Source organism: Miniopterus schreibersii (assembly GCF_964146895.1).
Source record: "Miniopterus schreibersii genome assembly, chromosome: 18".
In the NCBI taxonomy this organism is placed as follows: domain Eukaryota; kingdom Metazoa; phylum Chordata; class Mammalia; order Chiroptera; family Miniopteridae; genus Miniopterus; species Miniopterus schreibersii.
In genome coordinates this window covers 14,229,929-14,250,416 of record NC_138121.1, presented here as the reverse complement: position 1 = coordinate 14,250,416, position 20,488 = coordinate 14,229,929, and the positions used below count along the sequence as shown (strand labels likewise).

The window sequence follows — 20,488 nt, the reverse complement described above, 5'->3', positions numbered from 1 at the left end:
CCACTTCCTTTCCTAGCCCCGCCCCCCAGAGTCGGTAAGACTACACTTCCCAGATGCCTTGCGCGGGGGCAGAGGCGGCAGGGATGCGATGGCGGAGTCGCTGCCCCTGGAGGTGAGAGGCGGTCGTCCTCAGGCCTAGCTCCGGCCAGGCCCCGCCCTCGGGGTCCCGGGCTGTGGGGAGGGGCTGTCAGACTGCTCCCTGGGTCCCGCTTGCCAGGCGGAAACGACCTGTCGGGGAGATCCTAGGACCTGCAAGCTATGGGTAACGGCCCCACTTTTGGGCCACTCCGTCTCCTTAGTTGGGGGACATCCTCTTCTTCCCCATCGGCCCCAGGAAATGGCTATTCTATCACCTCAGAGAGGACAGGGCCTCTGCCTACCAACCTTCTCTTGAGATGGCCGCCCCTCCCCCTCAGTTCTGGAAGATATCTGCTCCATCTCATCGTCCTCAAAGGGTAACCGATCTTATTCCATTGGCCCTTTGGGATGATCGTTCTATTCCCTCCACCCGGAGAGATGGCTGCCTCCTACCTCTGGCGGTGGGAGACAGACTGCCTTTCCCATCAACTTCGGGCATGGTCGCTGAGTTCTGTCACCAAGACAGGCCTGCTCCCCATTCCTTCCAGCCCCAGTGATGGCGACCCCTACCTCCTTGGCCCCATGGGGTGTTTGCCCCTCTTCCTTAGCCTCAAGCAAGACCTCTCTGCCACCATTATTCAGAGAGCGACAGCAGGTTTTGTCCCCAGTGGACTCTTGGGATGGCCCCTCCATCCTTTTTGCTCTGAGAGTTGGCCGCCCCTTCACTGGGCACAGGAAACAGGGCACCCTTTCCCCATCAGCCCCGGAATGGCTCTCCTTCCCCTTAGCAAAAATACGACTGCTCCAACCCCTTTGAGCTCCCTGCCATGGCATCCTTTCTCCCCTTGGCCCCAGAGGTTATCTACTTCATCCCCATAGATCCCAGGAATGACCAATCGTATCTTTAGTAGCCCCTCGGGATGGGGTTCATGGGATGGCCACTCCACCCTTATCACTACCTCCTCTGGACCCTCTAGAAAGGCCACTCCCCTTCTCAGCACAAAGACTACCCTCAGTGAGGACAGGATTTTTGCCCTACCTTTGATCCCTGAGTTGGATGCTGAGTTCCAGAAGACAGAATGGGCACTATCTTATCTCAGCTTAGAGATAAGGTATCTGCCTCCCCCTGGGGTTGGAGGCTTGGTCATTACCCGTCCCCATCAGTGTTCTCTTCCCCATGTCTATCCTCCCTGGCCCAGGCTGTTCTCCCCATTCTCTCAATAATTGATTTGCTTTATCTCCCCACCCTGAGCAAACCTTTGTTGAAAATAGATATAGAGGACTATCTATCCTTAATTCAATCCAGTAAGTATTGGCTGAGCACCTTCTGTATGCTAGGGATAAAAAAAGAAGAGATCAGAATAGGCTGATGAAGTCAAGCTTAAGGATGGGCAGTCCAGGAAAGAGGCCCACACAGGAAAAGAAAATAGACATGCTGTGTGTGTAGGACAGTGGGGAGACTAGATTGGGGAAGCTCTGGGATCAGGGATCCAGTTGGGCATAGAGGCCTGACAGTGCTGACCTAAGAGTAGAGTTTGTGTCCTGAGGGTACTGGGATACCCTAAAAGCTTTCATCAGGGGTATGCTGAGACTGAACACTTTTAGGAAAATTAACCTTGCTGCAATGTGCAGAATGATTAGCAAGGATGAGCCTAGAGGCAGGAAGATAAGGTAGAAGATTGTGAAAGGAATCCAGGTTTGAAATGATAAAAATCTACACTACTAAGTAAAGTTCCAAAGGTAAAAGTATTAGTAACAGCAATCCAGCAACCATTTATGGAACACCTAGGTGTCAAGCACATTGTATCAAGTTGATAGATAGATGATAGATAGATAGATAGATAGATAGATAGATAGATAGATAGATAGATATAGATATATAAATATAACTTAATCCCCATAAGAACTATGACCTAGATTTTTCTAATATCCCCATTCTACAGGTATGGAAACTGAGGCTCAGAAAGGTCAAGTACCTTGCCTGAGGTCACACAGGTTACACAGCTAGGAAGTAGTGGAACTGGGGTTTGAATGAGTCTAAGTTAGCCTGGCCTAAAGCCTATGCTTTATACCTGTGTCTGAGAGCAAGGGACAGAGGAGTATGATGAGTACAAAGTATTATAAAGATCTTCACACGAGGTGCATTGTTGGCATTGAAGCTCAGGCGCTGGAAAGATGGGAGGTGGGGCTGCTTTGGACTGAAGGCAGAATATGAATTCTGGTTGAGATGAAGGTGATGATAAAATATTTGGATGAAGGCTTGTGCGGACAGTTGGCAACACTGGACTGGCACATAAGATAATATGAGTATACTGAATTGTTGGTCATTCCTATAGAGATAACTGTTGAAGCCATGTAAATGAACTTATTAACCTAAAAAGTAAACAGATTGAAATACTCAGGTCCAAGCCCTGGGAACCAGAGAAGAATCCAGAAACAGGGCAATTGAAGTGGTGAGTGGAGCCCTAGAAAACAGTGTCACAGGAGTCAAGGAAGGAAGATTCTAGAAGAAAAGAAGAGTTAACATCAAATCACTCCTGGCCTCACAGGCAACTCCCTTCCCAGTTCCCTATAATAGGGCCTCCAACCTTACCCCCCAGCCTCATAGAGCATTAAGTGGATCGAGGGCCCTAGCCTCCCAAGCTGGGTGTTGCTGGGATCACATCTTACCAGCTGAGAAGGCCAGTTGGCAGTGGAGAAGATGAGAAGAGAGTGGGTTCTCAGACACTCACCTATGAGAACAGGAGGAAGGGGTTGCAGCTTCCTGAAAATCAGAGGAGCACCTGACTTGCTGTGTTCCAGATCCTATTCAAGACATGTCATTTAATTCTCACAATAATATATTTAAATCTCACTGCAACTGATAAGAAAAACAAGGCTCAAAGAGGTCAGTTGATAGAGTAAGGACTTGAATTAGGTTTATCTGGCCCCAGTGCCCAGGCTCTTTTTACCAAACTGAGCAGGAAGTTTGATTTTTATCAGTCTGTACAGTCCTGCATCCAGACCTTGCTTAGGAAAGGTTTGTTCACAGTAAAGATACTTGGGAGGTGGAGAGGGGACATGAAGACTCTGTGAAGCTTAGGATCCAAGGTGAACTAGAAGCCAGTGCTCTAGTCCCCACAGACATACCGTGCTATCAGCTAGAGAAAGTTCCCAAGGCCCCCAGCTCTAACAGCCCCCAATGCCCTCTCTTCTTCCCTCAGATGCTCACATATATTCTGAGCTTCCTGCCTCTGTCAGATCAGAAAGAGGCCTCCCTCGTGAGTCGGGCTTGGTACTATGCAGCCCAGAATGCCCTTCGGGAGGTAAGGTGCCCACCCTCACCTGGCCCATTCTCAGTTGTCCGTCACGTCAGCTTGCTCATGGCCCTGCCCACACATCATCCACCCATTTATTCATCATACATAGTCATACATACATTACATTCGTACATACTTGCGTCTGGGTACAGTGCTGGGACTGTCCAGGTGGGTAAGGCATGGCCCCTGCCCCGAGGAGCCCATAGTCCAGTGGAGAAGACTAGTGATCATAATATTGCGGGCTGAGTGCTGTGACACTGGAATGAAGGGTGCAACAGGAACATGAGGAAGGACATCCAAAGGAGACCAGCAGCATCGGGACGGCCTCCTGAAGGAACAGCGTGAGGGTGAGGGTTGGCCTTTCCGGGACGGGCAGCAGCACAGGTGAAGGCACAAAGGCGTGGAATGGTCCTGGAAACGACCACGCAAGTTCCCTATGACTGGAACTTAGATGTGTGCGGGGCAGGGGGTGGGAGATAAGGTTAGAAAGTGTCAGACTGCAAGCTGGCGGGCGTGCCAGGCGGCATCGCTGGGGCTTTCTCCTGGTTATCACCCTGGAGCCTTGAGAGGAACGCTAGGGCTGGGGAGTGTGGCACAGAGCCATGCGTGTCTCCCCGCAGTGCAGTGGGCTGCGGGGGAGTCAGGGTGCAGGGGGACCGCCCGCTAGGAAGTGAATCCAGACATCTGTCCTAGTCTGAAAGGCCAGCAGTGGTAACTCCTTGTTTCAATTTTCACTTCTTAATTATTACGGAGGTTGAATCGTTTTCTCATTAGCTGACCATTTATATTTCCCTTTCGTTTATTCCTGTTCTTTATCCATTTAACTATTGGGGACTTAGTCTTTTATCTATTTGTGTGAACTTTTTATACATTAAAGAGATTAATCTTTTTCATATTTATTGAAATATATTCCTAGTATGTTTGCCTTTTCATTTGATTTGTAGATATCTGTTTATTTATGAGATGCAGAGGTGAAATTTCTATGTTGTTGACTTGGAACATCCTTTTATTTCTTAACTTCCATTGCTTTTTAAACTTAGAGATCCTTTGCCTCTTCAGAGATTTGATAAATATACACTTATGTTTTCTTCTGTCTTTTTTTATTGGGCTTTATTTTTTAGAGCAGTTTTAGGCTCACAACAAAATTGTTCCTTCTGTTTTACAGTGTGAATCTTTATATTGTTTTTATTGGTGAAATTATTTTGATTTATGCTATGAGGTAGAAGCTAAACTGATTCTTTTCAATTAGCCCAAATGTCATTTATGTATAATCTTTCCTTCCCCTTCCCTGCTGGATTTGAAACCTCGTCTGTCACATATTAAATGTGTAGGGCCTGTGGTTGAGTTATCTATCCAGTGTCATTGAGCTTACTGTCTGAAGGAATTTGGTTTGTTTAAAACTCGAAATATGAGACATCTGGATGGTAAAATATAGTTGGTAGTTGGATTTCTGGGTGAGAAATCTAAGAGACAGGCCTGGATAATAAATATACATTTGGGTGTCATTAAAGAATGGGTGGAAGTTGAATCCATGGATCTTCAGAAAAAGCAGAAGAGCAGAGGCATGGCAGCGTGAGACAATGGTCAGAAGTTGACATTCCCAGAACTGGGGGTGGGGAGGAAGTAGGCACTGGCATGGGAAAGCTGAGGCTGGGGAGTAGGCAGGGGTCTGACATAGGGCTCAAATGCCAGCCAGGACGCTCAGCTTCTGTCCTGTGAAGTGAAGAACCATCAGAGGGTCTGAAGAGGGTCAGTTTTCCTTTTGTGAGGATAACTCTGGTGACAATACCAAGAATAGATGGTGCCAGAGAGACTGGAGGCTAAGACCCAAGTCTTTAGGAGGAAACTGCTATAATATATTTTGACAGACAATAAGGCAGAAGCAGTGAAGTGCCCAGATTTCCAATTTGGGTAACTTGGTAGAGGGCGTTGAGAGTTTAGAAGGGCAGAGTTGGAGGATAAGACAGTGGATTCAGATCTGCATCCGTGTATCTGGAGAGAGGCCCATCAGGTAACTAGCTCCCAGGGTCTGCTGTTCTGGAAAATTATGTGAACCATAAAGAAAGTAGTTGTGATGGGGTGAAGTGCAGTCTGCCAGGTTGGGGAACGGGTAGGAGGAAGGAACGGAGGGAGGGAGAGAGTGGAACAAATCATGGGGGACCCATTTGCCTATGGACTGGGTCTTTTTCATCTTTGGTGATCTCAGAAGAGGCTGATGGGGAATAGGCCAGAAAGTAGGAAGTGAGCCAGGAGGGCAGAGTCACAGAACCCTCAGTGGGAGACATCTTCAGGGGGACGGGCCTCCATACCAGGTGGCATGGGAGATGTTGATGACCTTCCTGGTGGGGAGCTGGTGCCAGGAATGAGTGTTTCCATGGGGTCAGTGGTAGAGCAAGGGGTAAATGGGTGAGGCAAGGGGTAAATGAGTGTCCACGGCAGATGTGGGTGTGCCCATGTGCTTCCAAGAAGCATGACTGTAGAGGGAAGGGGAGAAATAGGAGAGCTGAGAAGAGGGGTGCAGAATCAAGGGAGACTTTTTGTTCTTTAAGACTCTGGGGTGTCTGTGGACTCTGGGGAAGGAGCAGTGGAAAGGCAGAAACTGCAGGGCTCTCAGAGGAGAAGGTCAGGGACAGGCTCAGTAGACTGGCAGAAGGGAGTTACTTTGAACTAAGGAGCAGGAGAGGGAGGGAGGTTAGAGCTGATCCTTCCAGGAGTGGGCTGCTGAATGTGACACAGGGAGGGCCTTCCCACCTGATGGCTTGGGTTTCTTTTGGGAACAGAACAGATCACCTCTGAGAAGGCTGGAGTGGGGGAGGGTGCCACAGTAGCCTCAGGGGCTGGAGAAGATAGTGGACCTGGAGAGAAGTCTCAAGGGGGATGAGAAGAGAACCGTGAGGTAGGGATGGGGGAGGCCAGTACTGATGGTGCAAGCAAGAGGGGAGACCGTGGCTTCCTCGGCAGAGAATTCCTGCAGAATTCTGTATCCCCAGCACCTACCCGAGGAGGCAGTGGTCCCATCATCCCTGGCAGGGCAGGGAGCAAGGAGAATGGGCACAGCATCATGACAAGCGGGACCCTGAGGCTCCTAAGGAGATGTAATCGGACTCTTGGAGTCCAGCAAAGGAGAGGGCAGAAGCAAAGTGGGTGGTCACGCCCTGGGGTGTAGGTGAGATTGGAATAGGAATAAGGGAGTAAGGAGAAGAAGTGGCCAGGGTCAGCATCTGCGGCCTTAGAATCCACCATTTTAGCACTGGGCTGCTCCAGATAGAACATTGACAAAGCCACGGTCTCCCCTCTTGCTTGCACCATCAGTACTGGCCTCCCCCATTCCTACCTCACGGTTCTCTTCTCATCCCCCTTGAGACTTCTCTCCAGGTCCACTATCTTCTCCAGCGCCCCCTGGGCTGGGAGCACTGGGAGGTCGGGCCACAGGTACCGGGGCATCTAGGGCCCTGCTGACATCCCACCACCACGTCCCAGAGAGCAATCTGCAGAACCCTATTGGCAGGAACCATCTTCCAGGGCCCAGGTGTGGGCAGATTGATAGGAGGTAGTGCCGCAACTAGTAGGTGCTATGGAAGATTCTGTCTCACCAAGGCCGTGCTAGGGCCTATGGCTCACCAGGCCAGGCTAGGATGCTGGACTCAGTGACTTTTCCCTGACCTGCCCCACTTAATCTCAGTTTTTCTCAAATAAGAAGGTAGACAAAGGCAGCACCCTAACAGACACCCAGGTTCTGCCTGTTCCTGGGGGGTGGGGGCTGGGGGCTGGGGGCTGGGGGCTTGTTGCCTGTGCTGGGTTGGTCACTGTGAAGAACTCAGGACATCTAGCTTCTGCCCTCCTCTGCCTTCTCCTGCCTGAGGTGTTTATAAAGACCTGGAGGTCTAACCCCTCTCTAGAGACCAAACCCTCTGGGTTCCAGGCCCTGATTTCTCAAAGGCCTTCTAGAGAACAGGTGCGTTAGCTTTGGATTCCTGTATCAGCAGACCGAGGGCCATTTCTCTATCAGATAGCTCTCCAAGTCTGCACACAGAGTAGGTACAATGGAATCCTGGCCTCTCACAAAGGATGTGTCACTTTTAGCAGGTATACAGCATTTCCCAAGTGTCTTTGCATTCTCTTCATTTTCTCTTATGATACCAGCATTGGGACAGGAGGAGACCAGGGGCTAGTTGGCCCCTCTGTGGATAGGACAGCTCAAACTGGAGTAGGTACCCTTACAGTCCTCTCTTGAGCCTCTAGAAGCAGCTTCCTAGGGCCCGGGGAGTGGGGGCTTTGCTATACCAGGGCCAAACACAAGGACCCAGGAGCCTGCTCCTTCCACCTGCTGCCCTGCCCCCACAGATGATACATATCCCTAAAAGGCTGCTCCTGGGCTCCTGTACTTTGAGTTCAGGCTAGACCACCTAGGTGATGACCTAGAGGCTGCCTCCTCCCCACCAAGAAAAATGGTGCAGAGCAGGGAGGTGGGTGAGCTAGAAGCCCTTTAGGCAGGCCCCGTCCCTCTATCCTGTGGTTTTTGCTGCTATCAGCCAGTTCTGAACTTGGACCCCGGGCTGACTGCCAATGCCTTTCCTCAGCTGTTTGTCTACCTTGTTTATAGGGAGGCAGGGGGAAAGGCGAGAACATTCCTGCCCACCTAGGCTCAGGAAGGAAGGGGAAGGAGAAGACTGAAGGCAGAGGAGCTGGGGCCTGCGGGGGTTGGGATGTGACTGAGGGGGCGGGTGCTGCCTGGGTAACCAGCAGGCTCTGCACTCCGCCAGCCATAGTTCACCTCATGCATCATCAGATCGGCTCATCTGGCATGCAGGGCTTTGAAATGGCTGGAGACCTGCTTTCCTTTCCTTTCTAAAACCTTTCCACCCCGATCTTTTCATCACTCTCCCCACTCTCACACTGGGATATTCCCCAGCTCTCCTGAAATCTGAGAGATGGACCCAGTGTCCACGAAGGGGTATATGAAGAGTACTCCTCTCACCCATAATGATCACATTCAAGGAATGGGGTGTTGAAAGGGAACCTGGTTTGACCCCAGATTCCTGTGGAAGCAGCCAGGAGCTGGTTCCCCATCTCTCTCTCTTTTTTTTTTTTTTTAATATATCTTTATTGATTTCAGAGAGAGGAAAGGAGAGGGAGAGAGAGAGATAGAAACATCAATGATGAGAGAGTCATTGATCAGCTGCCTCCTGCACGCCCCCGACTGGGGATGGAGCCCACAACCCGGGCATGTGCCCTGAGTGGGAATCAAACCCCCAATCACCTGGATCCTAGGTCGATGCTCAACCGCTGAGCCACACCCGGCCCAGCTGGTCCCCATATCTTAACCACTCACTCCTTCCCATGGTGACAGCCATGGTGGCCACAGGTGGCTGCTTCCCTCTGGCAGAAGCCAGGTTGCTTTCTCCACACCTGAGGATGAGTTCTGTGTGTCTTCTCAGGAGGATCCTGTTGATAGATATCTTGCAGGAGTGCATATTATGTGCCGTTTCCACTTTTCTGCTTTCCTTTAATGTTCTGTGGAGTACCACAGGGAACACGGACTTGTTTTTACAGTTACTGATAGGGCAGGTTTTCCAGGGAGCTTGCTTTCCTGTATCAGGATTGTGTTGATACATTAAGACAAGAGCCTTCTTTGAGTACCACTTGCCTGCAACCTGGGCATCCTCACGGGTAGAGAAACAGGGCTACCATTTTAGAAGCCAAACCCTCCTACCACAGACCTGTTCCACAAAGACCTGTACCAACTGCCCGATAGCACCCTCTGGCACAAGGTCAGGGAAGATTTTGTGGAAAATCTCCTTAACTGGGGGCTCCCCAAACTCCTACACAAGCCAGCTTATTCCCATGATTCTGCCCTGAGCTGGCCTCCTGCTTCCCTGCTTCCAACTGTGGGCTCCCCACTCTCACTCCCCTGTCCCTCTACGTCAGGGCCAACTCATCTTCCTTGGTGTCTCTGAGATTCATTCTCTTGGTTCCTGCCTCCCAGAAATGGAGACTTCTCCTTCCTTACCTCGATAAGATGGACCCTCCAGAGATGAGCCTCAGGGATCACAAGAATATCTTGAACTCTGGAGCCTGTGGAGCTCACATGTGTTAGTGCATGCACACACACATGCATGCACACATTTTCACTTACACACAAAACCCATTTTTGCAAACATTCATGTGACCAAGACACTGAAGCCACCAGGGACCTTGGCCTCACTGCCTGCCGCAGACCTCTGGCATCTGGGCCACAGGGGGTTGTGGTGAGTGACATCTGCCTCGCTTCTTCCTGCCTTCAGCTGTTCTGAGCGCCATTTATTATATGCTCTCAAGAAAATGGAGGAGGCTGGCTGCTTAACTAATGCCAAGGGCTGAGTCCATGGGTCTCAGGGTCACCTTCTGAAAGTCCTAAAGGTTGGGGCCCAGCATAATTTGTCGTCCTGCTCCCTGGAGGCTTTGCTCAGTCTCCTCCAGGTCACCCCCAACTCTCCTGTACCCTGTATGCTAACTCCCCATGGAACTCCATAGACATCCAGACCCTTCCATCACTAATCTTCCTGTCCTCCCCTTATAGTCATCCATCCCCTTGAGCCCCAGTGTGACTTGTCCTCCCAGCTCCCACTTCCCACCAGCACCCCTTCAACCACACATCACATCATACCACAGTGGGCCCCCTTGTAGAAGGGCCCTTCCCTGCTCTGCCCTTGACCTCTAACCAGCAACTTGCCACCAGACCTGGTGCCCAGCATCCTCTGAGGCCAGACTGCTAACCCAGGCCTACTGCTGCCCTTTAGACAAACGTGCGGTACAATATCCCTGTGTCCTTGGCCTCCCTCCCAACCATCAAGAACCTGGGCCTCAGGGGTGTCTCCTGCATCAGCCTGACCAACCTGGATGGCTCACCAGCTTCACACCAGGTGCTGCAGTCTGTTGCCTACCACCTAGGCCCCCACCTGCAGAGCTTGTGCCTCGGTGGGGGCAGCCCCACAGAGGCCTCCTTTGTGGCCCTGATCCTGGGCTGCCCAGCCCTGCGTAGCCTTGACCTCAGTGGCTGCAACAGCCTCTTCACATCGGGCATGCTGCTAGCTCAGCCTGAGACAGCACAGCAGGTCCAGCAGGCACTGACCAGCCTCCGTGAGCTCAACCTGGCTGGCCTGCGAGACCTGGCTGACCTCAGCTTCAACCGGCTAAGCAGCTGTGCCCCCAGCCTAGAGCGCCTCTCCTTGGCCTACTGTCACCTCACCTTTGAGCTAGGCCCAACCCGATGCTCCATGGGTCCCCAGGACTCCTCCCTGTCCCACCTCTCCTTCCACAACCTGCTGCGGTTCGTGAAGGAGCGGGCTGGTAGGCTGTGCACCCTGGACCTGAGTGGCACTGGCTTGCTACCTGAGGCCCTGCAGGCCCTGGGTCAGGTAGCTGGGCTACAGCTGCAGGAGCTGAGCCTGCACAGCTGCCGGGACCTCTCCACGGAGGCCATAGCTGCCCTTTGCCGCCAGCAACCAGGCCTTACCTCCCTGGACCTCAGCAGCTGCTCAGAACTGACTGACAGGGCACTCTTGGCCGTGAGCCGGGGTCTGCGGCACCTGCAGCACCTGAGCCTGAGGAAGCTACAGCGACTGACCGATGCGGGATGTACAGCCCTGGGATGCCTGCGGGAGCTGCAGAGCCTCGACATGGCCGAGTGCTGCCTGGTCAGCGGGCGGGAATTGGCCCAGGCCCTGGGCTCAGTGCGTGGAGCTCCACCCCCACTGGCCACCCTCAGCCTGGCCTACTGCTCCTCACTCAAGGTGAGCCTACCATCCCCTTCTTTCCTCACCAGGACTGGGGGCTGGGGGAACTGGGGGTGTGGCACCAGGGAGGAACTGCCCAGTGTTTGTGTCCAAGCAATAGTAGTTAGAACTGAATTTGGGACACAGTCTGGAAGGGGAAAGAAGCCTAGATAAGTCAGTGCAGCTGCCAGCACTACTCCCAGCAGCTCCCACAGTGGGCTCAGGTAAAGGGAGGCCCAGGCCATGAGGTGGCATCCACCTCGAATGCCAAGTGCTCAGTGACCACTGCAGTCTGGAAAGGGGCACTGAAAGCAGGTGTTCCTGAGCGAGGAAGGCTGGTGAAAGGAGATGACAGAACAGAGCCCTATGGAGAAGGGGACTGAGGTCCCACAGAGGAGGTTTCTCAGGCAGGGCCTGAGGGAGAGAATGTGATTTGGGAGCAGCAGGGTCACTTGTCTGAAGCCAGTGTCCTCGATGGGGCTCAGCCCTGTCCCGCCAGGTGGCATCAGTGTCAGTCTTCTTTAGTGGGTTGTTCTTCCGGCCCATTGACATGCTCAGGGTATTCCGCACCTGAAAACCATCTCTCAACCTTTTCCACACATGCACCTCTTCCCCCGCCCCACCCACCTTCCTTTCACCACTGTGTCTCAGCTGGCCTCCCTGGAGCCTCACATTCTTGTGTCTCTGTATCTCTACCAACCAGTTTCCTCTACTCCGTCCTTAGCTCCTGCTCCTCCCGCCACCACTGCTTCTGCCAGGTGGCAGCCCTACTCCCACTGTGACCTCACAGTTCTGCTTCGAAATCTAGAGGGAGCATATCTGATTGTGTCACTGGGGTCAGACACCACCACTAGTTCAGTAAGCCCAGGCTCACCCCTTCAGCAGGTACTGACTGGGATCACAACCCGGGCAGATTCCTTTGGAATTTCCCCCCGCATCTTCCGTGCCCCAGCCAACCTAGGCCTTTGCCCTCCAGCAAGCTCCTCCTGGTGTCCTATCCCCGTGGCTCACCCTGTTCACTCTGACCTTTCACCAGCACAAGGGCATTATTGCTTCCCTCCATGGACCCTCTGGTAGCTCCCTATTGCCAAAACCTTGGACAGAACCTTCCTAGTGACCGTTGCCAAGTTTAGTGTCATAGGCACAAGCCATCTTTCCATTGCTCTCTCCCTTCCCCACTTTCCTCCTAGGACACCTCAGTGCTCTCCCTGATTCCAGTGCTGGGACCAAGTCTCAGGGTGCTAGACTTATCCTCTTGTGTGACCCTCACCAACCGGACCCTGCAGGCCATCTGCACCTACCTCACTCTCCTCTCAGTCCTGCGCCTGGCCTGGTGCAAGGAGCTTTGTGACTGGGGGCTCCTGGGGCTTGAGGAACCAAGTGAGGAGCCAGCACAGGGAGCCCAGGTGTGGGACCCTCGAGGTCATGGAGGGTGGGATGGTCCCTGGGCTCACCTACCTCTCCTGCCCCTCCTGAGTCTCTCTCTAGGAGCACTTGGGGGCCAAACTCAGGAGGAACCTGAGAAGCAGGGGCCTCGTCCCACAGCCACACCAAGAGCTGGAGCATCAGGCCTCGGCCCCTAAGGACCCTTCTCTCCAACCACAGGGCCCCACCCTGCTCATGCTGCAGGCCCTGCGGGAGTTGGACCTCACAGCCTGCAGCAAGCTGACTGATGCCAGTTTGGCAAAGGTGTGGGACTGGGGGTGTGGATAGGGTGAGGATCCTGGGCTGGAGCCAGGAGCCTGCCCAACCCATATTTTGCTTGGAAAAAGTTCCTTTCTCATTAGTTTCTGCTGCCTATGGCCTCTCCTTTGGCTGGGGGTGGGGGAACCTAGAAGAGCCCCTGGCCCTGGGCTCCAGTGCCATACTACACCCTGTCCCCACACACTCCACCCTTGCAGGTGCTCCAGCTCACCCAGCTGAGGCAGTTGTCACTGAGCCTGTTGCCAGCACTCACAGACAAGGGCTTGGTGGCTGTGGCCAGAGGCTGTCCTAGCCTGGAGCGCTTAGCGCTGAGTCACTGCAGCCTCCTCAGTGATGAGGGCTGGGCCCAGGCAGCCAGCTCCTGGCCAAGGCTGCAGCACCTCAACCTGTCCAGCTGCAATCAGCTTACAGAACAGTGAGTGTGTCCGATGATGCCACAGTGCAGGGGCTGGGCTGGGCTGGGCTTGGCTGGGGCCCCACATCAGGTGAGGCACTCACACAGTGACCTCCCTGCAGAACGCTGGATACCATTGGGCAGGCGTGCAAGCAGATCCAGACGTTAGATGTCTCCATGTGTCCTGGTATTAGCATAGCTGCTGTCAGGCGATTCCAAGCCCAACTGCCCCTGGTGACCTGCATCCAGTCCCGCTTCGTAGGAGGGGCTGACCTGACCCTAACACTCTGAGGCCAGGTCAGTAAGCAGCCCAATAGCTCTGCCTCTATAGTCCCTAGCCCTGGCTTTTTGACTGGAGTTTGACTCAGTGCCTCCTGTTTCCCTCTGATACAGACCCCAGAGCCCCTTCCCCAAGCTATAAATACCTTTGCTAGGACTGTAGGTGGGACTAATCCAGGGCAACCTGGGGTGCTTCCTACTCATCTGCCCCACAGCCCAGGAGGGGCTTCTTTCCAGCTACATGTATCTGCCACAGGCCCCTGGAAATACCAGCTCCTGTTCTCCTGGCCAGGCCTGGGTCCAGAAACCCGAGGCCCATAGGTGTCTGGGTCTGATGCTGAAGAGGAGCAGACCCAGTGCCTCTTGCCCTGCCCACTTCTCCCACTCAAGGCCTGTGCCCCACCTTGTTTCCTATAGGAGCGCCCCCCAGTCCCCTACCAACAGCCAAGCCAGACTTTATTGTAAACCCAAACAAGATTAAAAGTTCCAGATTTTGCCTCCTTATCTGAAGTTCTCAGACTAAAGGGCCCCTCCCCTCCCCACCTCAGTTGAAGCAGCCCAGGGACAATGGAGGAAACACCAGACAACTTCTTCCTCAGGTGTGGCCCAAAGCCCCCAAGAGCTCTAGCATGTCCCAGCTTCTTCCCCATATGGTAGGAGACTTCAAAAGTCTGGAGGCCTTTCCCAGCATGAGTTCCCAGGCAGGTCCTGCAGCAAAGGCACATCTGTGTGCACTCGGCCCAGCCAGACCCCAGGAACACACTGATTAACGATGCCAGTCCATGAGGTTGTCTTGGGTGGGGGGGGGGAGACAAGAGGAAAGGGAATAGCATCTCTGGGTAGAAGGATCATTAGAGGTCATCTAGTCCAAGTGCTTAAACAGTACCAGTGAATTCTCAATAGCAGCTCTGTCTGGCCCTCCATATGTCCACCTACACTTTGTCCATCTGTCTTCATCAGTTCTAGGAGCAGCCAATCGGGCTGCCTGAATGCCTGTTTTATGTGGGGACTCAGAGGTGATGAAGCTCTCCCAGCCTCCAGGGCAGCTGGGGAGGCAAATCAGCCAGCAGACAAGGACAGCCCAGTGTGCAGGGTGTGCACAAATAGAGAAATAAGCACCTGGGACCAGGAACCCAGGGGAGCAATGAGCTTAGCCTGGAAAGCCAAGGAAAGACTGAAGGTGGTAAAAAAAAAAAAAAAAAAAGAGCAGGAGAAAGAAGAGCGCAATCTGGCAGAAGGGACTGGGGGGTGCACAGGCCCCAACAGGGTGCAGGGAGGATGCCATCATGGACCAAGCACCGAGGACCCTGCAAGCCACAGGCACTCTATTGGAAGGCCTCTCTATTGGGAGACTTAACAGCATCTGGGATCCCCACCCCCATTTCCATCTTGAACTCAACAGCAGACTATTCCAAGTGTGGTGGGAAGTCTCTGGGTGCCTGAATCAGAAGCATAGCTGGGGAGGGGAAGCTCAGAACATTCTCCAAAGGAGATGTCATTCATCACTTTTCAAGGTAGCATGTTGATGATTAACATTGTTAAAAAAGATATTTGAGGAGGTGTTGGGAAAGAGATAGTGATAGGCTTGGAAAAGGTTAGAGGGTGGCGGCAGCTTTCAGCGTGGCCTATGGGTGGGTGTGATCCTCTTTGCCTCAGAGGCTTGGGTTCCATGACCATAGGCTCTGAGCGTGACCTGCAGCTGGGCCCAATACCCCTAGCCAATTCTGACCCCAGGGGTTCTGGCCTGCCTGTAGCCTCCATCCCACTCTCCTGCAGTGGGTTTTAATCAGAATTCAGGCTTCCTACACTGAATTCCCTCTAGTCAGAATATCCTCCCACCATTTGGGGATGTTCTGGAATCTTAAGTCTGCCCTTCAGCACAAAGCAGGCCCAGCTTCACATCTCTCCTTTCCTGCCTCTCACCAGAGGGCCTCCAAGTCCTACAAAGGGCACAGGGCAGGCCAAGCAGGGTTCGGGACTGAGCTTAGACTCTCAAAAGCCTCTCGACACATGGCTCCCAGACAATGCCCCTGTTAATGCTGCCCAGGAAGGTGTCCACTTGTAGCAATGCCTCCTGCCCGGCTGCTTCTTCCTCACCTGGCTGGTAGCCCCAGCACTCTCTTGGTTGGTGTGCCGCAAACATAGGCCACGCCTCTCTGCAGGCCCGGCACTGAGGGAGGCTGAGGACTCATCCTGAGGAAGGACAAGCCCCTCGACTGTAGCTGCCCAGGTTTGTGGCCCCAAGCTGTGGCCCTGGCCTGATTCCCCACATCTCATGTGCTAACCAAGTTTGAAGGCAGGCTTGGCCCCACAGGGTTTACAGCTGGCTCGACACATACCCAAGAGCCAAGCAGACTTTATTTCTGCTGCAGCCTCTGATGGTCAGGGTGCCTGCACTTCTGCATACTTCACGCTTCATCGCCACCACAGTGGCAACAGCTGTGGCTCTTGGCCAGCCTGTCAAGGTTCAGTGATGCTGCAGTCATAGCAGAAGTTGAAGTTGGTGGGGGGTGGGGGGATAGGGGGTGGCTGCTCAGGGATGGGCACGTTCTCCAGCTCCAACAAACGCAGCTTGGTCTCCATGGTCAGCAGCTGCTCCAAGTCCAGCCGTGTCTGCTCACTGCCCATGGGGCTGCCCAGCAGGGTGCTCAGCCCATCTGTCCATAGGTGGAACTGGGGACGGGGCCAGCTCCATGAGGGCCTGCCAGTCTCTTCCCCTGCCCATCTGCCCAACTCAGCTCAACCTGCCCAGACACTCACCTCCCGTTTGGAGGGGGCAATGAAGTTGAGGTACGCCTCCTCCTCCCCATGGTCGTAGCTGACTGAGAAAGCTAACTCATAGAGGTCCTGGGGAGGCAAGGGAACCAGGAGCACTGAGCAGGGGGCAGGGCAGGGCAGGGCAGGTAGGAAGGAGCCCAGGCCCCCACTGCCCTTACCTTGTTCTTCATTGAGCCCTTCTCCCGGACATGGGGGCAGTCCTTGCCGGTCAGTAGTGCCCTGATGTCAGCCACTGGGACTGTGGGAAGAAAGCTGGGCTGCCCATTGGGGCCCCAGGCATCCCTGGGGCATGGGGTGGTCTGGGGGAGTAGGTGTCCTATCCCTGCCCCTGCCCTCCTTACGTTGCTCTGGGAGGCTCTCGGGGGCAGGTGGACTGGCACTGTCCTCCACGTCCCCATACTGCAGTACCTTGTGGTTGGGGGACAGGCAGCAGAACCACAGCTTGTCTATGGGCAGCAAGGGGAAGAGGGAAGGAGTGATGAGAGGGGCCCTGACCCCAAGCCAGACGCTCTCTGCCCCCCTGCCCACTCAACAACCCTGGCGCCTCCGGCTGCTGATCTTGCGGAAGAGTGTCCCCTCGCAGAGGCGGAGCAAACGCTGCTGGCGGATCAGGCCCATGAGCTCTGGCTTCAGCTTCTCCCGAAGTTCCCTGGGTGAGGGGGAGGGAGTTTACTGACCAGAACTGACCTGGGGCAAGGCCCATGGGGCACCAGGGAAAGTGGAGGCTAGGACTGGAACCCATCCCTACCAACTCACAGTATGGGAGGAGCCAGAGTGCCCTCCTGATGCAGCCGCTCAGTCTGCCGTAGTCGCAGGACCTCCCCGTAGGTGAGCGCATTCACCTTGATTCGGAAGAGCTCCAAGGAGCTGGGCTTCAGGGCCAGTGTGCGGGCCAGCTGCTCGCGGACCACTTGCATGACCTGGGGCCACCCCAGGTTCAGTTCAGGGTCTGAGCTCTGGGCCCCTACCCGGCATAGCCCCCTGCCCTGGCCCAGGTCTCCCAGCTCCCACCCACCCACCCACCTTGTCAAAGTCCTCCTGTGTGGCCCGCATCTCCTTCCAGGTCTTACTTAGAAGCTGAATGCTCACACAGAAGAGCTCATGGAAGCTCTGGTCTTGGCCGAAGAACATGGGTGAAAAGTCCTGGGCTGTTTCGGAGCCTGGAACAGGGGGGCAGGAGGGGCTCAGGGAGAAAGTATGTGAAGCCCCTGGCCCTCTCTGCCCTTCCGTCCCCCGTTCCTGGACACACTGTGCCCAATCCCACTCACAGGGCTCCCCGACACGGAGCAGCTCACACAGCAGCACGGTCAGCTGGATGCTGCTCCGGGCAAAGGGGCACTCGTGCTTATCCTCACGACTGCTGTTCTCCAACACAAACTGGGGTGTTGAAAGCAGAGAATGGGCTGGGGAGTCACAGCTAAGCGCATGGGGACCCTATGTAGACAAGCATCCTGCTCTACCCACCCTTCCTCCCAATACTGACCCGGCTGTAGGCACTGGGTGCATGTCTGGAGAAGTAGAGCATGTTGTCCAGGGCCAGCAGGCCAGGGGGCACGCGCTCTAAGTCCTGTGCGGGGTTGCTGTTCTGGGAGAAGGGGCACAGGCAACTGAGGAAAGACCCCAGCCCTCTGGAACAACAGCAGCCCTGGGTTGAGGCAGGAGTGGGGAGCTAGGTAAGGGTCACTCACGGTGAAGCCCAGTTTGCGGAACTCCCGGGCACAAAGGGAACGGCGACGGTCAGCACTCAGCCCAGCACTGAGAGATTCCCCTTCCAGCTCAAAGGCAGCCTGGCGCAGGGCCTGCAGCTGCTCCCGCTGCTCCTAGGGATAATTATTTGGGGGGTGGTCATGATCACAGATTCAAGGCCAAGCTCCAGCTGCCCCCAGCCTGTGTACCCCAAAGCACTCACCTGGTTGTAGGGGTCCAGTGGCGTCCGCATGCGCTGCTCCAGCAATCCCAGTGTAAGGGACTGCAGTACATACAAGTGGTGAGCCATCTCATCGCCCAGTGGTGCTGCGCTATGGATGATGTTCTGGAGGACAGTCCATGGGTGTAAACGTGGGCTCACTGGGAGAGGAGTGGGGAGGGGTCTGCCTGGCCCAGTGCTTCCTACCTTATAGATGAACTGGCGAAGGTTTCTCTGCCATAGGTAGTCAAGCATGTGCTGAGGGTGGGTGGGAAGGGGGCTTAGATGATGTAGCCCAAGCATGAGCTCCTACCCTGTAGGCCCGGGGTGGAGCACAGGGCTCACCAGCTCCTGCCCCTCATCCATCCACCAGATGGACACCCACCTTACGTTCAACAGGGCTGGCCCCCTGCAGCAAGGCTGTGAGCAATGCCATGGCCTTGGTTTGCAGCTGCTGGTTCATCCTGGGACAAGAAGAGGCTCAACTGACCATCCAGCATCTGGCTCTGCTCCCCTCATCTGTACCCCACCCCTAGACACTTACACCTGCAGGTGCACCAGCAGCCTATCCAGTGGCACCTCACTCTTGACCAGCTGGCCCAGGGCAGGGCTGCTCAAGGTCACACTCTCTAGCAGCCTGAGGGCCAGGGGCTGCACAGATGCGTCCATCAGGTTCATGTTCACATAGCACACCACCTATAAGGGGGATAGAGGTTGTCATCACTTGACCTGTATGGATGGCCAGATCCTAACACCACCCCACTGCCCCTACCTGCTGTCCCTAGAAAAGCCCACCCACCTTCCTAACAAAGGGGATACTGAGCGTCTCCCATGACACCACGCCGTGCTCCATGAGCTCCAAGAAGACCTGCAATGCGAGGGCCAGCACCTCTCCTAGACTGGGGGGGACATCTGGGGCTGAGCAGGGCCAGACCAGGACCCCCAGCCCCACCATGTCCACTACCCACCACAGCCCGATGCTCACTCGTCCCCTTCCTCAATGATGGTGCCTAGCTTCTGTAGCCCATCACGGCTGATGACCTCCTGGGCAAAGGTCATGTCTGGGGCCAACAGGACTAGGTGCTGCAGGGCTTCCCGGCGCCCTTCATGACTCCCACTCTGTAGCCCACCCAACAGCTGCTCAGCCTCAAGATCCTGGCAGGGGCAGGAGCGGAAGCAAAGGTAAGGAGGCTGGGTGGCGGTAAGGGGCGGGAACTGGAGGTGTGGGGACCTGGGTGTCCACTAGGTGGAGCACTCCAAGGATGTGACTGGGGCCTCCAGACCTGGGGCAGAGAGAGGCACAGGGGAGCAGAAAGAAGACAGAGCAGTGGGGCAGGGAATGAGGGTGGGGCCAGGAGGGGCATTACTGGGGCAGTGCTGAGGCACAGTATGCTGCCATTCTTGATCTCTGAGCGGTTCTGGAGAAGACAGAAAAGAGAGAAGTCAAGAAGAGCTCTGAGGATTGGTTAATTGGGGTTATCAATTAGAAAGGATTTGGAACTCAGTGAAAGGTCACTGAGGATGAGGAGTCTGAGGAATCAGGGTCAGGAATCAGGAATTAGACGGGGCTAAAGGGGAGAGGGGACTCACATTCTCAGTGATGTATCTCCTGTGCCCATCAGCAAACTGCAGGGCATAGCGCTCAGAGTGAGCCAGGCTCCACCTGCGGGCAGAAGCAGCTCAGTGAGGCAGGTAAGGGGAGCCCCCTCCCTCCTGCCCTCCCCTCACCCCACAGCCTGCCAGGCCCGCACTCACGCGTCGCACACCTCCTTCAGCACAGCAGCCAGGGGCTTTGCCTGCAAGTCAAGAGGTCACTCACAGGGATAGGAGTGGGGAGGAGTTGGGGAAGAACCTGGGGAATGGGTAGGGTGGGCTGTTCCCAGGGGAATGGGGCAACCCAGAGGTGGGCAGTGGGGTGGATGTTGGCCGGACAGGCCGGGTGACCTGGTCCAGCTGGATGAGCTGCGGGATGGCGTCACGCTTCTGAACGGCGATCTTCACCACATCCCGTGGGGGCGCCATGGCCCAGCTGGGGCTGGATGCCTGTGCCTTCCAAACCTTGCAACCTCCTACCGAGGGCGTACGGGGCCTGGGCCCCTGAGGGCAATGAGGGCGTCCGTCTGTCCGCGACCTGACGCCAGGGGCCCTCACTCACTCACTGCCCAGGCACCCACTCCTGGCCAGGCGCTGCGGCCTTCCCCAGGGAGCCGGGAGCCGAGGTTAGTTCCGGGTTGGAGTCCTGGGGTAGGACGGCGCCTGCCCTGTCCCGCCCCGAAGGGGCGGCTCCGCCCCCAAA

At 54.9% G+C, this 20,488-nt stretch overlaps 2 protein-coding genes across 4 annotated transcripts; one reads left to right on the top strand and one right to left on the bottom strand.

The window, feature by feature from the left end:
- The first annotated feature begins 63 nt into the window (after window positions 1–63).
- LOC308548099 (uncharacterized protein) lies at window positions 64–14,687 on the top strand. Of its 3 annotated transcripts, none has more exons than XM_081119114.1 (7): window positions 64–112; window positions 3,282–3,383; window positions 10,157–11,149; window positions 12,322–12,537; window positions 12,737–12,820; window positions 13,033–13,250; window positions 13,352–14,687. In XM_081119114.1, exons 1-7 carry the CDS (start codon window positions 89–91, stop codon window positions 13,518–13,520), a joined length of 1,806 nt encoding a protein of 601 aa, XP_080975240.1. In that variant the 5' UTR covers window positions 64–88; the 3' UTR covers window positions 13,521–14,687. The 3 variants fall into 3 exon arrangements, with proteins under 3 accessions (XP_080975240.1, XP_080975242.1, XP_080975241.1); XM_081119116.1 differs by having other exon boundaries at window positions 12,677–12,820; XM_081119115.1 differs by lacking the exon at window positions 12,322–12,537.
- Window positions 14,688–15,824: 1,137 nt separating this feature from the next.
- On the bottom strand, window positions 15,825–20,465 carry ELMO3 (engulfment and cell motility 3). The gene is made up of 20 exons (XM_081119203.1): window positions 20,137–20,465; window positions 19,948–19,988; window positions 19,783–19,855; window positions 19,560–19,610; window positions 19,178–19,347; window positions 18,992–19,091; window positions 18,737–18,888; window positions 18,578–18,656; window positions 18,400–18,450; window positions 18,196–18,318; window positions 17,975–18,106; window positions 17,770–17,871; window positions 17,555–17,663; window positions 17,310–17,446; window positions 17,043–17,206; window positions 16,823–16,935; window positions 16,628–16,732; window positions 16,445–16,524; window positions 16,269–16,355; window positions 15,825–16,181 (listed from the first exon to the last, which is right to left on the bottom strand). Exons 1-20 carry the CDS (start codon window positions 20,212–20,214, stop codon window positions 15,969–15,971), a joined length of 2,160 nt encoding a protein of 719 aa, XP_080975329.1. The 5' UTR covers window positions 20,215–20,465; the 3' UTR covers window positions 15,825–15,968.
- Between the last annotated feature and the right edge of the window lie 23 nt (window positions 20,466–20,488).